This window comes from Manis pentadactyla, chromosome X (genome assembly GCF_030020395.1).
Source record: "Manis pentadactyla isolate mManPen7 chromosome X, mManPen7.hap1, whole genome shotgun sequence".
Taxonomy (NCBI): domain Eukaryota; kingdom Metazoa; phylum Chordata; class Mammalia; order Pholidota; family Manidae; genus Manis; species Manis pentadactyla.
The window spans coordinates 98,554,188-98,569,704 of NC_080038.1; the positions used below are offsets into that span (position 1 = coordinate 98,554,188).

Below are 15,517 nucleotides of genomic sequence, written 5' to 3' on the forward strand. Positions count from 1 at the left end.
ACTCCCACAGGAAGAGCAGTGAAGGTCTAGTATGCTAGACCAGGACGGGGCCCCATTTCTGCCACTGTCCTATCACAGGGCCACTCTCTTGCATGCATCCTACCTGATGGACATTTGCCTATGTTGATATCATTAAAACATGTATCTTATCATCCTTAAGGTTATTTTCTTCTATAGTCTTTGTAGATCAGGCACATCCCCTAGGAACAGCTGCTGCTTGGTGAGTATGCACTGAGCATGCTGCCATTTCAACCGCGGGCTTCCTGTGGAATGTGTGAGCTATGGACTCAATCTGAGTAAGACTTTGAATGCAGCTGGATCCTCAGGCTTGGAGATATTCATGGTTTTATTGTTATCAGTATCATAGTTTCTGTTGTTATTGGTAGGTTGTTAATCTGGTTACAGTGCCCTAGCTTTCTTGCCCAAGGGCCATTGTGAAACATTGGGGGCACATAGATTGTGAGGCAAGAATCCTGGAGGGGTGGATTCTGGGTAAAATGGAACTTTCTGACTAGGATTTCCACCTGGCCTTATAGTGCCCATTATGTATGTAATAGGAGCATGTTTACACATTTATGGGATGTTTACTGGAGGTCGAGCTGCTGGTCAGTCACAAGATTGATGATCCAGGGTGGGTGTGGAGAGGAAGCCCCTATTCTCTCCTCCCCTCCATTCCTGATACATAATTGGTCAGGCATCAACCAGTCACTGGGGACCTGCCCACAGCATTCTACGCAGGGCAGTAGCATGGCCAAGTGAGCAGGGAGAGAGAGTTGAGTAGCTGTGTGGGAGAGAGTGAGTTTGGGAGCCATGTGCAAGGGGTCCCCAAGTGGTCCTGGAGAGGCTGAGCCATAAGAATAAACCCTTTCATTCCCAAACTCTCACTCTTCCATTGTCTTCCTTCATTCTCTTTGGATTCATAGAAAACTTGCCCCCATCAGGGAACCCCCTCCTCCTGGAGCTACAACTGGAAAACAAAAGTTGAAAGGTTTACTAAATTTCATAAGGAAAGACAAAAAATAATACATCATCAAAAAGAAAGCAATCTTTTTTTTATAACATAAGATTTTGGCATAATATATGCCAAATGTTTGAAATATATGCACACAGATAAAAGACTACAGTAGGTTATACTTTCATATTTTTCATTAGCTGATGTTTCCTAAAACAACCAATTCTTTCATCCTTTCACTGTGCATTTATGCAGCACTTACTGTATATCAAATACTGGTAGCTCAAATCAATACCCTAACATTAGATCTTCTTGGACCTGAGTTCTGTCTTTTTGAGATACCTAGGAAATTGTTCCAATACCTGCTTTTTTTTTTTCATTCGAGACAGTAATTTTCAAACTTTGTTCTACTCTTGTTTCCTCTAGTAGATTCTGTGATCCTCTCTTTCATCAACCTTGCTGATGAGGCAGGGGTCATACCACTGCTGTACTTGTTGTCTACTAAATAGGAGAGGGGAGGAAAAGTGGAAGTGTGAAGTGGAGGCAACCCTGAAACCCCTTAGGTTCTCCCTGTCTTCAGCACCTCACAGGTACTCCATTCCAATGTTACAAGCAACCCAGGGTAAGTGGTTTCTTCCTTCATTATTTAACACATTCAGTTCTTCATCATTCAATAATCCTCTTTTTACTCTTTCATTTGGGTAAAGCAAGTACTATTATGACCTGTCAAAGAACATCTTGGAATTTACCAGCAAAGAAGAAAAGTAAATAGACATCATGTAGAAGTCCCTATGCCCTTAATTAGTTAGTTGTCAGAGAGAGTTGTGAAAGGGGAAGAAAACATGAAAGGGCATGGGAGGGGATAGAGCCTGAGTAAGGACACAAGGGTCTGGAAGTGAAAAACATGAACTTTGAGGAACTCACTGGGGAAAGACATTCTCTTTTCTCAATAATTCACTTGCCTCATCTTTCATTTGTTCCAGAAATATTAGGTTGAACCTTATGTGGTTGCTGATATGTGCCTGGTTTTGACCTTAAAAAAATGGCAACTTAATAGAGGTCATTCTACTATCTCTTGGGACCTACCATGTATCAGACACTGGACCACCTACTGCATATGCTCTAGTGAACAAGATAAACGTGGTCCCTCCAAGCATGGAATATACAGTTTAGTGGGGGAGAGGCACATTAAACAAACATGTAATCCAAAATTGTGATAAAGAAAGAAAACAAGATTCTATAAAAGATATCATGAGGGGATAGACCAGAGAATGAGAGAGGGACTCTCAGTAGTCATGATATTTAAGTTGAGTTCTAAAGGGTAGATAACAGTTAGTCAGGGGGAAGTGGTTAGCCTTCTAAATGGAGAAACAGCATGTACACAGGCTATAAGGCAGGGAAAGTCCTTGGCCCATTTAGAATCAAAAGGCCAGTGTGGCTGGAGCTTATTAATGGAGGAGGAGAGCAGCCTTGCTGATTGGGGATGTGGCCACAAACCAAGTCTAAAAGGGCATGAAGGCCATGCTAAGCATTTGTTTTGTTTTTATGTATTTAAGCATAATGGATACATTTAAGGGGTATAATAGATGGAGGAGCATGTTTTAATTCTCCTTTAAAGTATGCCTTGGATTGTCATGTAGACACTGGATTGGAGAAAGGCAAGAGGAGAAATGAGACACCAGTTCACTGATCACTTAGTGGTGTAAGGTCTGTGAAAGATACAAAGCAATTATAAAACAGTCTGAGACATCCTGGGGGAAACAGAACATAAGGTGCTGGGAAGATCCATTATTGCACATAGCAACTTCTGGGAAAAAAGGAAATTGAAAAATTATGGGGTTCTGTTAGCTTAATAGGAGTAAGGGAAGGAAGGTACTCATAGAGCCAGGGAAGCTGTCATGAGGAAGAGCGATCTGCATTGAGCATTGAAAGATGGGTAGGATTGGAATATTTTTCCAGGAGGAAGAGTTCTAGAAAGGGCTGGTGAGGGAGAGAGATTAGCCTGGCTGGGGGAGCAGTCAAGAGCCTGCCAAGTGAGAAAACCATGCCCAGTGGAAGTCACTGCAAAACCCCAGTAAGATTCAAAGACAACTCAAGTGTTTGCTTTTCAGAGATGTTGTTCAATGACATTTAAGGCCAATTCTCTACCTTGTTCTAGAGAAAGGAATGTGCCTAACACATCTTTCACTGGTCCATGGAGCAGGGGAAGATTCTGTGAAGGGAGATATTATGTATGTGACAGAAGTGGAAACTCTATTAAGAATTTATTTTAGAATTCTCTTTTGATACTGTTCATCACTGACCAGTTTCTTGGGCATCTGTGAGCACAGACCCACACGTCTTCCACTTAGCCCTGGTGAGTAGTGTGACTAGACCTTGTACCCTGGAGAAACCTACCCTTTTTGTTTTTTAATCCAAGGACTCCAGGGATCACTCAGATTTATAGCAACCGGGGAGCTTTTGCTGAGTCATATTCATTATTCTCTCAATCTCTCTCCCTCTCCCTACCCACCACCTCCCTTTGTATGTTGGCATTTTCTGGACTGCTTTAGTTTTATATGCCTTGCCTCTTTTCCTCCCAAAGGTTATACAGTGTGTTCTCGCTGTTTGACCTCCTACTCAGAGCCTCTTGGAGGTCCAGAGTGTCCTGGGCCATTCCTATTTTTAAGGCTTCCAGTGTAGTATAGGCTTACCCAACATCAATTTCCCCCTTCCTCCCTAACAGAACTCCAAACATCCAGATATCTACCTCACCCCACCTAGCTGATAGCTTCACGAGGGAGGGTCCAATTTTTCTGAACCTGTCAGGACCTGGATTTCTCTGAGGACTATTACTGGTTGAGAGTGACCAACGATCTATATGATCGTTGTAAAATTGTAAAATTGTTTACTTTTTCCTTTTTCCCTAATGGCCTAGTTAGACTTAAGGGAAGGCCTTATATTTTATGTTTGGGAAAGATGTTTTCCTTTCTCTCCTGATGCACATAAACAGTGGAATGCACCCTCAGCCACCATAAGCAGCCATCTTGTTGCATCAGGTATAACTACGAACCTTAGGATGAAGCTGACACTAGGCATGGCAGAAGCTGACCAGAGATGGAAGGAACCTGTGCCCCTGGTGACATCCTTTAGTTGCTGAATCATCAGCCTTGAAGCATGTCCTACTTACTTCTACTCTTCCTGTTATGTGAAATCATAAGCTTCCTTAATATTTATGCCAGTTTTATTGGATTATTCTTTACATACAGCTTAAACTCCCTATCCAACAAAATTGATATAATGGTATTTCTTTGAGAATTTTCCATTTCATTCCTTTCAGAACTATTTCATTATTTATAATGGCTGGATAGCTTTCCAAAGTATTATTGCATCTTACTGTACTTATCTTGCCCCTTATTTATAAGTATTAAAGTCTTTCCAGTTTTGGATATTTCAAAAATGCTGAAATAAACATCCAGTTACTGTACATATTTACATATTTGTATATTTGGGTGCTTTTACAGCTCAGATACAGATTATTTGTATTATCTTCCCACCTGGGATGTGGCTATAGGCATAGAACTTCTGGATTCAAGGCTATAGAATTGTTTTAAGGCTTTTGATACATATTTTCAAACTCTCTTTCAGAAAAGTTGTACCAGTTCTTATTCTCACCAGCACTGTATCAAAGTGCCCACGCTCTTTTGTGTTTTCACTGTGTGAAAGAACCCTCACCTTTAGGTATAAGTCACTAATAATGGCGTAGACTAAGAAGTCTACACTTTCTGTGTTCAAATTCCAGCTCTAAAACTTGATAGTGGTGTGGCTTTGGATATGGGGTTCATTCTCCTTAACTACAAAATAAGCCTAACAGTAGTAGCTCCATGCAATTTACGTGATCAGAGAAATTGAATCAGGCATGTAAAATGCTTACATTATACGTAGTTGATAAATGTTGGTTGTTATTATTATTAAAATTATTTACCAACTTGTTACTTGAAAATGTTTTCCTGTTCTCATTTGCATTTCTTTGGTTCCTGATGAAACCAATTATTTCTTCCACGTGTCTATTAGTAAGTTGTAAAATTGTTTACATTTTCCTTTTTTCCATTTTGATATTTCTGTGTTCCCCTTTCCTTGATTAATTTAAACCAATTCACTATATAGTTATATTAACCTTTTGCCTTTTTATACAGTTTCCTGTATGTCATTTGTCTTGTTAAATTATACCATATAAAAGATTATTTTTTGTAAAAAAATCAGTTCTTTTCTGCATAACTTCTGCCTAGGGTTGTATGTTGAGAAATGCTTTAGCATATTTAAATAATCATGTATATTTTCTCCCAGTTCTGTTACCATTATATTCAATGTGTTTATCCATTTAAGTAACAACTTTGTTTCAAATAGTTCCTAAGGACAGTGGAAAGTGATTGCCTTAAAATGGTAAGTGAAAAAGGGGCATACAAAACAGTGTGTTCAGTATGATCCAATTTGTATATAACAAGATTGCATTTGTGAATGTTTTATGTAGAAAAAAGACTAAAAGAAAAGAGACTAAAATATTTAACAATGTTTATTAGATTAAAATGATATTTAAAACTTTTCTTCTTTTAAAACTTTCCTCCTTTGTGTTTTCCAAAATGAATGTGTATCATTTTTACTATTGGAAATTTTTAAAATAAGGCTTTTTGATTTTAAAAAGTATGGTATAACTTTAAAGTGATTTGGAATGGTATAGTTCAATCGAAATATAATGTGAGCTACATATCTAATTTTAAATTTTCTCATAACCATATTCTTTAACAATATAAAGTACTGGTGAAATTAATTTTAATAATATATTCTATTTCACACAGTATCTAAAATGCTATCACTTTAACATGCAATCAATATAAAAATTATTGATAAGATATTTTACATTATTTTGTACTATGTTTTTTAAATCCTGTGTATGCTTTATGCTTTGTACATCTCAAGTTGCATTAGGCACATTTCAAGTTCCTGATAGTCACATGTGGTTCATAGTTACTATATTGTACACTGCAGATTTGGAACATAAAAAGGTCTTGAGTCTCAAATTGGGCCAAATTCCAAATAGCTTGCTGAACCATTGGTTCAAATTACTTGTGAAATGCTGTTAAGTATGGATTACAGACTACAAATTGAAGTACCTCTAAGGGTCAGGGAGGTCACTAGATAATGTGAATATGAAAAGCAGGGCATAAAAAAAACTTGTCTTTCTAAAGAACTGAACCCACCACTAAGCTCCCTCTAGTCAATTGGTGCTATGTGGAATGCATGCCCAGGGTTGACAGACTTACTGATTTTTCACAGAAACCTAAAATTTTCCTGTGTATTTTATCCATTATTAAATATTGACAATGATTTTAAAAATGTACAGCACTGTGTGGGCAAACTATGTTCTTACCAAATGTAATCCCTTTTATGCCAAATTTTGACTTCTATGATCAATATTATTTTTATAAATCTACTGACTTTATTAACTTTGAAACATTAGGCTACTCATTTTTAATGAACTAAAGCTGTTAATTTACATCTTATAGGCTTTATAACACTAACAGATAAAATTTCCTGCAAGTTTAATATATGACAGGCATCTTGCTAAACACTTTTCACATTTTATAAATAAATGAAACTAAGGGGGGTTGACCGAGTTTAAGGTCACAAATCTTATAAGTGACAGTGCCAATACTTGAACTAAGGTCTTCCTGAGTCAAAGTCTGTGCTTCTCCAAACACTCTAAATTCCCTAGAAGTATCCATGTCTAGGTAACCTACCAATCAATCAATCAATCAATCAATCAATCTCTCTCTTTCTCTCTCACACACACTCCTCTAGTCCCTTTTACTCACAAGAATATTGCATACACCAGGCCTCTATCTGCCTCAATCTCTTTTTCTTTTATTTTTCTCTTGTTTATGACCATCCTGCATTTCCTTTACAAAATATATTTCCCTTCCTCATTCTCGTCTTTCATGTTCCTTGCATCTTCTAAAATGTTTCCTTGTACTTCTGTTTTAACCTCAAGTTGCTTAAAGGACGTCCCAGACCCTGCTTCACATGAGCATATTATTATTATTATCATTTTCCTACCTGAAGCATTTCCATGGCCCTCCATTGGACAATTCCCAGATGACACTGAGTGGATTAATAGATGTTTTCAACCTTTTCAGTATCACACTCACAGATATATTCTTGTGCTATTTACAAAGATAGAAAACCATGGCCATTGTCAATCAGATTTACTCATTTACAACTCTCAAAGAGCACCCTCCTTTTCAAGATTTGAGGTCCTAGTGACCCACAGATTATATCTTCCATGTACTTATATTAATCCTGTAAATTTTGTCCTTTTTTGAAAAAAAAAAGACTTCTTAATAACATACTCCATGCCTTTTTCAATAAGAATGGATGACAAAATGGGCTCATATACCTGCTTGTTCACCCTGCCATCTCAGTTCCATGCTTCGTCTAACACAGTAATACAACTTTTCATTGTAGGTACTTACACAAGAGTAATTGGTAAACTGTTTATTTATACCTGCATCTTTCAAAAATTGTCAGTGTGGCAGTTATTTTTTCTAGCCAATGTATTTTCTTCTAGAGTTAAACAGGCAATTTGGTCAAATTTAATTAAACATAACAGGTTTTTCAAAACTTCTGCAGAAATGCCTGTTTTGGGGTACAAAACTGTGTGTGTGATAATCCTCCATGATCCTCACCCTACCCTATATTTTCATTGCATAGGAAAGACCAGTCTTTCTCAGCATTTGCTAGATTTTCAGAGTCTGTGTGTCCAGGCCTATGTTGGATATGAGGCTCTTTTTCAAACACACACTCTTATCAGCTTCCCAGTAGAAAACTTTGTATTAGGTTGCTCCTGTTATTTGCAACATGACAAAGCCAATCATGTTGCTAAACAACTTATTTTTTGTTGGTTTATATAGTTTGGGGTTAACAAATATGAGACCACTAGAAATTTGAGTGTTGACTGGACATTAAATAATTGTCTATTTTTATGTGTGATTTTAGTACTGTGGTTGTTTTGAAAGCATCATTGAGAGATACATATGTATTAGCTATTGCTGTGTAACACATTAGCAGCTTAAAACTACATACATATGTTATCCCAGAGAATCTATGAGTCAGAAGTCTGGGTATGGCTTATCTGTGTCTTCTGCCTCAGAGACTTCTACAAAGTGGCAATCAATATGTTGGTCAGGGCCAAGGTCTTATCTGAAGTCCTGAGTGGGGAAGTATCTGCTTCCAAAGTCACTTGTGTTGTTTGGCAGGATTCACTTTAAGGGCTATTTTGGACTGAGGGTCTCAGTTCCTCACTGGCTGTTGGCTGAAAGATACTCTCAGTTCTTTGTAATTTAGGCCTCTGCAATATGGCAGGTTATTTCATCAAAGCCAGCCATGGGGTGGGGGGTGGGGAGTGGGGAGGGAGTTTCCTAGCAAGATGTAAGTCACAATATTCTGCAACACAAACTCAGAATTGGCATCTCATCACATCTGCTCTAATTTACTGATTAGAAATAAGACCTAGTGATTTTACCCACACTCAGTAGGAGGGACAGTTATACTAGGGCATGAATAACATATCCAAGGGTAACGCTCTTTTTAAATTTTCTCTAGAAATCTATGTATCTAAGTGCTATCAATGAGAATTTTTAAGTGCCTCCACTGAATTTAGAAGCTCACTGATGAATTCTCTGTATTTGTATCTATTATTTGGTTTACCTTTTCAGCACAGAAATCCATATTCTTTAAGAAAAATACAGTAAAGTACAAAGAAAAGAATCACTCAATATCCCACAAGAGGTAACCACTACTAACTTTTTAGTGTATATACTTTCTATTTCAATTTTTTGTAGTAAATCTAAAGTTGTTTTTAATTTTCTCATCCTTTGCATCTTAATGCTTTTCTCCACTGAATTCAGATTTTCACTTTATGTTATTCTAGTTATTATGGTCATTATTTAAGAATTGAGATCATAATATATACACACCAGCAGCCTTTTAGACATTAATGTGCTTCAGAATCACCAGGAAGCCTGCTAAAAACTAAAGTTCTGGAGTCCCATTCAGTAGCTTTTGGGTGTAATCAGGAGTCCACATTTTCAAAAAAGTCCTGAGATGACTTTCACCTTTTTAGCAGAACAGCATACTTTTAAAAACACTAAGACATTATTAAATGAATACAGTGTTTCTTTAGGAATTGCAAGTAATCTCTTCAGAGAAAGCTACATGCCCAAGGTTATTTTATTCAGGGATTGAACTGAAACAAGAATTCAGAGCTACTGACTCAATCATTAACTGTACTCTGTTAAATACCTACCTCTTATCAGGCAGAAGTCACAGCTTGACCAGCAGACACTGCAGTCCAGAGGAGAGGAGGGTTACTAGTCTGTTAAGATCTGTCCTTGGAGACTTTACTAAATATCTGAAGGGAAAATGTGAGCATGAGGGGTCTTGCCTAATATGTGGAAATGGGGGCAAAAAAGGTAACCACAATTCACCCTCTTTAATAGTCATGTGAAGTACCCAATTTATACAGAACTGCTGGGTTTACTCATCTGGCTAAAAGATCCAAATTTCATGACCAAGTATTTTTTTTAAGTTACCTTAATGATTTCATAAGGTCATTAAAAATAGTTTCCATTTCTTCTCAAAGTACAGAAAATATAAAGGAAAACACATCAACTCATCTCACAGAAATGAGTCGTTATATGAATCCTTTGGTGTATTTAATTTCAGCATTCTTGTCTTTATGTATTAAATAAGTAAATATATGATTTTTAATACAAAGAAAAATACAGAGATTGCTTTTTCTAAACTGCTTTATTAACTTCACAATATATAATTAGCATCTTTCCATGCAATAGGTAAAACTCCCCTGCTAACAAAATCTTACAGATTGGGTCAAAAACACAACATTCAACTAGAAGCTAGTAATAAGAGACCCACCAGAAACAAGTGACATCAAAAAGTTTACAACAAAGATACATCATGAACATGTAAGTTTAGAAAGCAAGTGTTTCCCTATTAACTCCAGGGAAAACATCAGAATTCAAGGCATAAGGCAAAACTCATCACGATGGTCATGGTGAGGGGGGTCAGTGCTAACTGCCCGCAGACTATGACTGAACTGCTTTTCCCTCAACTTTTCCATCAGTTGTCTCACCTCCTCCCCAATTCTTTCCCTATTCTCTCCTCTCATCCTTGCCTGTGGCTCTTCAAGCCTCTGAATCATGTCCCACCTATACTGCAGGATGGGCTGCCTAACACGGAACCGCCTACGATTTCCTCTAGGCACATAGTATTCACCAATTTCCAAAGGGAGGGCCAACAGCTCTCCTTTATTAGCATCTTGCTCCTTTTCACCCTTTTTTTCATGTTCCTGGTTGGCATTTTCCATGCTGAGATTTTTTACCACTTGTTTCTCTTTGGATGCCATTACTCCTATAAGACAAAAGGTGAGCGAAGGCATTCGATGTTTGGTGGACAGATCAGCACAGAGGACAGAGGCCCGACTACTCATGTTTCAGAGCAATGAATATCAGAGGTAATTTTTTAAATTTCATTTTTCCACTTGAAAGGCTTCGCGCGCCCTCAAGGGGACCTCCAGCCCTAGTCCTCCCCCTACTCTTCTCCTCCCTCCCTTGATCCCAAACCCACCATTTTCCCTTCAGATCCATCACCAGGCCTTTGCAGGCACCAAAATGGAGGAGGGTGGGGGGAAGACGGGTAAGCTGGGAGAGAGTCTCAGACTGGGCTCTGCACCCGCCCCCCGCCACTGTCCCCCCGCACCGACCTGGGCCTATCCTTGCTGTCTCTTCCTCCTCCGATTCTTGCCGCGAGTGCGCCGCTACGACACTTGACACAGACCCGAAGACCTGCAGAGGGCCAGAGTCGGGGAAGCGAGACTGCTGCAGCCAAGCGCTCTGCGTCGCCCCGCTGCTTCCCTGCCCCTTCCCTGCCCGGGACCCCCAGGGCGCCGCCCCCCAAGTCTTCCGACCCTCATCACCTGCCACTTCCTCCGCCCCTGGGGCTTATAATTTTCCTGCAGGACCTCGAGGGACCTATCGCTCTTAACTGCTTTGCTGCCCTCCCTGCCTCCCCTGCACCCCACCCGGGGGTGGGGGGGCACTATTTATGTTCCCAGGAATGCCGCGGGGCGGGGAAAGCTGGTCAGGACTCGCTGCACTGATCCCCTGCGCAGGCCTCCGGGGTTGACGCACCGCTGCCTCCCTCGCCTGGGCGCTGGCCCCGGGGCCCTTACCTGCTCTGCTTTCCCCGGGCCCAATGCCAGCCCGCCCTACACGAGGCGGCGGGGAGCTGGTACCCAGACGGGAGTGGCGACTGCACCGAAGGCTGCGTCTCCCTGCAGCTCCTGGTCACGTGAGGGTCTCATGTCACCAACTAGTTCTTCCCAGCTCCCCACCCCCGTTTTAGCTGGCGGGTTGTTCCACAGGACCCTTCCCCCACCTCCGAACGCACTAGCTCCCCCTCCACCCATCCGTGCCCGGGGCCCCAGGGCGCGCCGCCCTGTCACTCAGCCTGGTCTTCGCCAATCTGAGGGTCCACAAGTGGCATCACCGCTCTGCAAGTGGGGTTTGCTTTTCCCTGATTACCAGGGAGGTTCTACATTTCACCCTCCCGCTTCCCCAAGGCCTTGGCTTTGGCTTTAGCATTTCCAGCTGTCTCACCTCTTCTCCCTGGCTGTATTCCCGCTTCCAAACAATTTATTTCCTTTTTAAAAATCAGTAGGCCTCAGAAAGCAAAATTATGAAATTCCATATTTAAAAGACAGGCTTCAACCTGGGGAAGTAAAAAAAAAATCTCACTGTTTACATTCTGCACCACAGAGAACATATTTTCTCTGCTCCACACAATTTCAATTTTTAGAACATTCTAGCTTGTTTCAATATATTATGGAAACAAAAAGGGGAAATCTGCCTGAACACAATTGGTTATTGAAAATGATCTGTGAAGTAAATCTTCAAGGAGTCCAGTTCTCAGATCTTGGCTATAGTATATAATTAGCTACCTTCTTTTTCCTTCTGGGATAGACTTCACTTATATTTTATTCTACTATGATAAACATTAAATATGGAAAAGCATTTGCTGACAACTAAAGTTATTTGCTCAAATTTAATGGCTATTACTAATGATGGTTTTGAAGACCTAAACAAAGGTAGAGCTGTGAGGACAAGGCAGGTTGAAAGATGCAGAGTCAGTTTATCCCTGCCCTGACAAAAAGTTGGGAAGGTACTGATCCACCTGCCACATTCCAGAGTCTCTTCATTTCCTTCATTCAGCCTCCTGGTTATTGCTTACTCCAAAAATATAGATGGACAGGTGACCAAAGTAGTGACCCAAATAAATTTTTTTGTTTTCTTCTCTCTATTTTTGCCCTAAATTCCCATCTAGTGACTCACCTTCCAGACAGATGGGGGGAGAGGGATCTGTTCTCTACTGGAAACCAGATGGGATTCTTCCACACCTCTGTGATGGGAGAGTCCAAGAATTACAGAGAAGTGATTCTGGGAGAAGAGCCTCCCAAGTTGGCCTGCTCTCTCCTCTTTTTCACTTTGTCTAGTGGAAGCCTCCCTGCAAACTTTGTACTGTCTTTTACCTAACTTAGGAAGTGTAGACTGGGATCTTCTCCCTAAAATTCTCCCCTCCAAGAAACTCAGGAAGACCAAGCCCTGCTGCAGGGTCATATCTGTCAGTCCATACCCACCCTACTGCTCCCACATATTTATGCCAGGACTGGAGGAACACTCTATGCCTACCACCCTGAGTGACCTTAGGTTAGACATTTTTAACACAGAAGTCTATGGGACCCCATTAATGTTATTCAGAATTATATATATGTGTGAGGGGGTGGTAATATATTCACATTTTTGTAAGAGAAACCATACTTCTTAGCAGATTCTCAAAAGAGGCTGTGATTCCTTGTCACTCAAGAAGTGTAAAAGTCTCTCTATATCTGTGTCACTCTTCCTAGTCATTTATTCTCACCTTAGACCTGCTTCTTTTTCCTCTGTTTTCTAGCTTAATATCTACCCACTGGAAAACCCAGAACCTGGCCATCATCCTTGAATGCCTCATATTAATAATCAAACCTGGCTGAGACTTTACTTTTTCAAAACAACCTTGTGGAGTTATAATTAGCATACCATAAGATTTTCCCATTTAAACTGTCCATTTCAATGATTTTGTGTAGTCACAGATATGTGCAACCATCACCACAGTCAATTGTAGGACATTTCCATCACACCAAAAAGAAACTCAAAAAGTACTCTTTACTATCACTTTTCTAACTCCTCATCCTCTCTAGGGCAGAGTAACCACTAGCATACTTTCTGTCTCCACAGATTCTGGGCATTTCATATAAATGAAATAATGTAATACTTTGGGACTCACTTCTTCATTTAGTATACATTTTCAAGTTTCATGGCAACAATATAATTATCATTTGAATAACTGCTAAACTGTATTCCAAAGTGGCTGAACATTTTACATTCTTAGCATCAGTGTATGAGGGTTCCTATTTCTCCACATCCTCATGAATATTTGGTATTACCTGAAATTTTGATTCTAGCCATATTAGTGGAGTAAAGTGATATATCAGCATGTTCTGATTTGCTTTCCCAGATGACTAATGATGTTGGGCATCGTTTCATTTTATAATTCTACTCCCATTACATTGTGTGGATTTTTTCCCATACCACCAAACAATTCTCCAACAGCAGCTAGATGTCCTATGGTTCAACTCAATTCTGGCACCATCTACCTGGAGACAGTATCATATTCCACAGGTTAAGGGCTTAGTCCCACAAGACTGCCCTCCATTTCAGAAGCCAATCACAAGTTCAGGGTGTTACCTGTGCTTCTGACCGACTGGCTATAAATCAGAGGTAACCACAACCCCTACCTTAGGTTCAATTAATTTGCTGGAGCAGCTTACAGAACTCAGGAAACCAGTTTACTTACTAGATTACCAGTTTATTACAAAGGATATTAAAGGAAACAAATCAATAGCCAAGTAGAGAGACACATAAAGGCTAGGTGCTGAACAAAGGACTTTCTGTCCTCATGAAGTTTGTAACTCAGTATTATGGCACCTGAAAGTGTTCTGGTTCACTAACCTGGAAACTCTCTGAACCCTGTCCTTTTGGGTTTTGATGAAGTTTCATTACATAGGCATGGTTGATTAAATCATTGTATATTGATGATTGATCAGCTTAGATCCTCTTTCCTAGAAATTTCCCAGAAATCAGGAGGTGGTATTTGAAAGTTTCAACTGTCTTATCTTGGTTGGTTTCCCTGGCAACCAGCCATCTCCCATCATTAGAGGATTTCCAAAAGTCACCTTATTAACATAAACTTAGTTGTGGTTGAAAGGGACTTGTTACAAATAACAAGACATCCTGTTTAAACTTTATGGCTCTGAAATGATTTCAGAAACTAAGGACAAAAGACCAAATATTACAACAAGTGATGCTCACATTGCTTTCATCTCTTAGGAAATTCCAAGGGTTTTGGGAGCTCTGTGCCAGGAACAGGAACAAAGACCAAATATGTATTTCTTATTATAAATCACAATGTCACATTTAATCTTCCTTAGAGAAATGTCTATTCAAACCCTTTGTTCATTTTTTTTCATGCCCATAGCTTAAAAGTGCCCATTTCCCTATGTCCTCATCAACACAAGCATTATCAGTCTTTTTCATGTTTGCAAATCTGATAGATTAAAATAAAAATCTCAATTTCCTTTCATTTACTTACTAACATACTTGAGAATCTTTTCTCATGGTTATTAGATATTCATTTGTCTTTTGTGACTTTGCTGCTTTTGTGTTCTTTGAGCATTTTTCTAGTGGTGTGTTTTGCATAATTTGATTCATTTTAGTTGCCCCATGGTAGGCAAAAGAATGCAAGAACCAAAAGATGGGGTTGCAGAACAGCCAGGAAGAACCAAGCATCTGTCTTGGGTTTCCCAAAGCCCCAGTTGTTCATGGAATTTACAATCATTGTTTAATCATCATGGTTTTTCTGATTCAGCAGCAGACTGTCACCATGTCACAAGGGTATCAGGATGACAAAAGTCTGGCAACATATTTTGCAGAAGCAAAATGGACTTGATCCACATGTGCCACAACCTTTATAGTTTCTGTTGCTGCTGCCTTTGCATGTAAGTCAGCTAAGGAATTTCCCTAATACTCAAGTTCAGTCCTTCTACTGTGAACCTCAACTTTTATGACAGCAATTTCAGAAGGTAAGAGAATTGCAGCAAGAAGGTTACTTAATTTGCTGTCCATTTTTTGTTAGAGTCCCAGTGGAAGTAAGAAAACCTCTTCATTTCTGTAACATCCCCAAATCATGGACAACCCCCAAGGCATACTGTCAGTATAAATTTTAACAATTTGTCCTGATAATTGTCATGCTCTGGTAAGGGCACAGATCTCTGCCTGTTGGGCTTATTTAGCTTGTGGGAGGTTTCTCCTCTCAAGTAGTTGATATTGGGTAGCATCGCCAGCTTGGAAATTCCCT

At 39.7% G+C, this 15,517-nt stretch overlaps 1 protein-coding gene across 1 annotated transcript; it reads right to left on the minus strand.

Annotated features, from left to right (window-relative positions):
- Positions 1-9,781: 9,781 nt before the first annotated feature.
- Positions 9,782-11,393, minus strand: LOC118911628 (protein BEX1-like). Its single transcript, XM_036883891.2, has 3 exons — positions 11,238-11,393; positions 10,770-10,851; positions 9,782-10,417 (listed from the first exon to the last, which is right to left on the minus strand). Exon 3 carries the CDS (start codon positions 10,410-10,412, stop codon positions 10,026-10,028), a length of 387 nt encoding a protein of 128 aa, XP_036739786.1. The 5' UTR covers positions 10,413-10,417; positions 10,770-10,851; positions 11,238-11,393; the 3' UTR covers positions 9,782-10,025.
- Between the last annotated feature and the right edge of the window lie 4,124 nt (positions 11,394-15,517).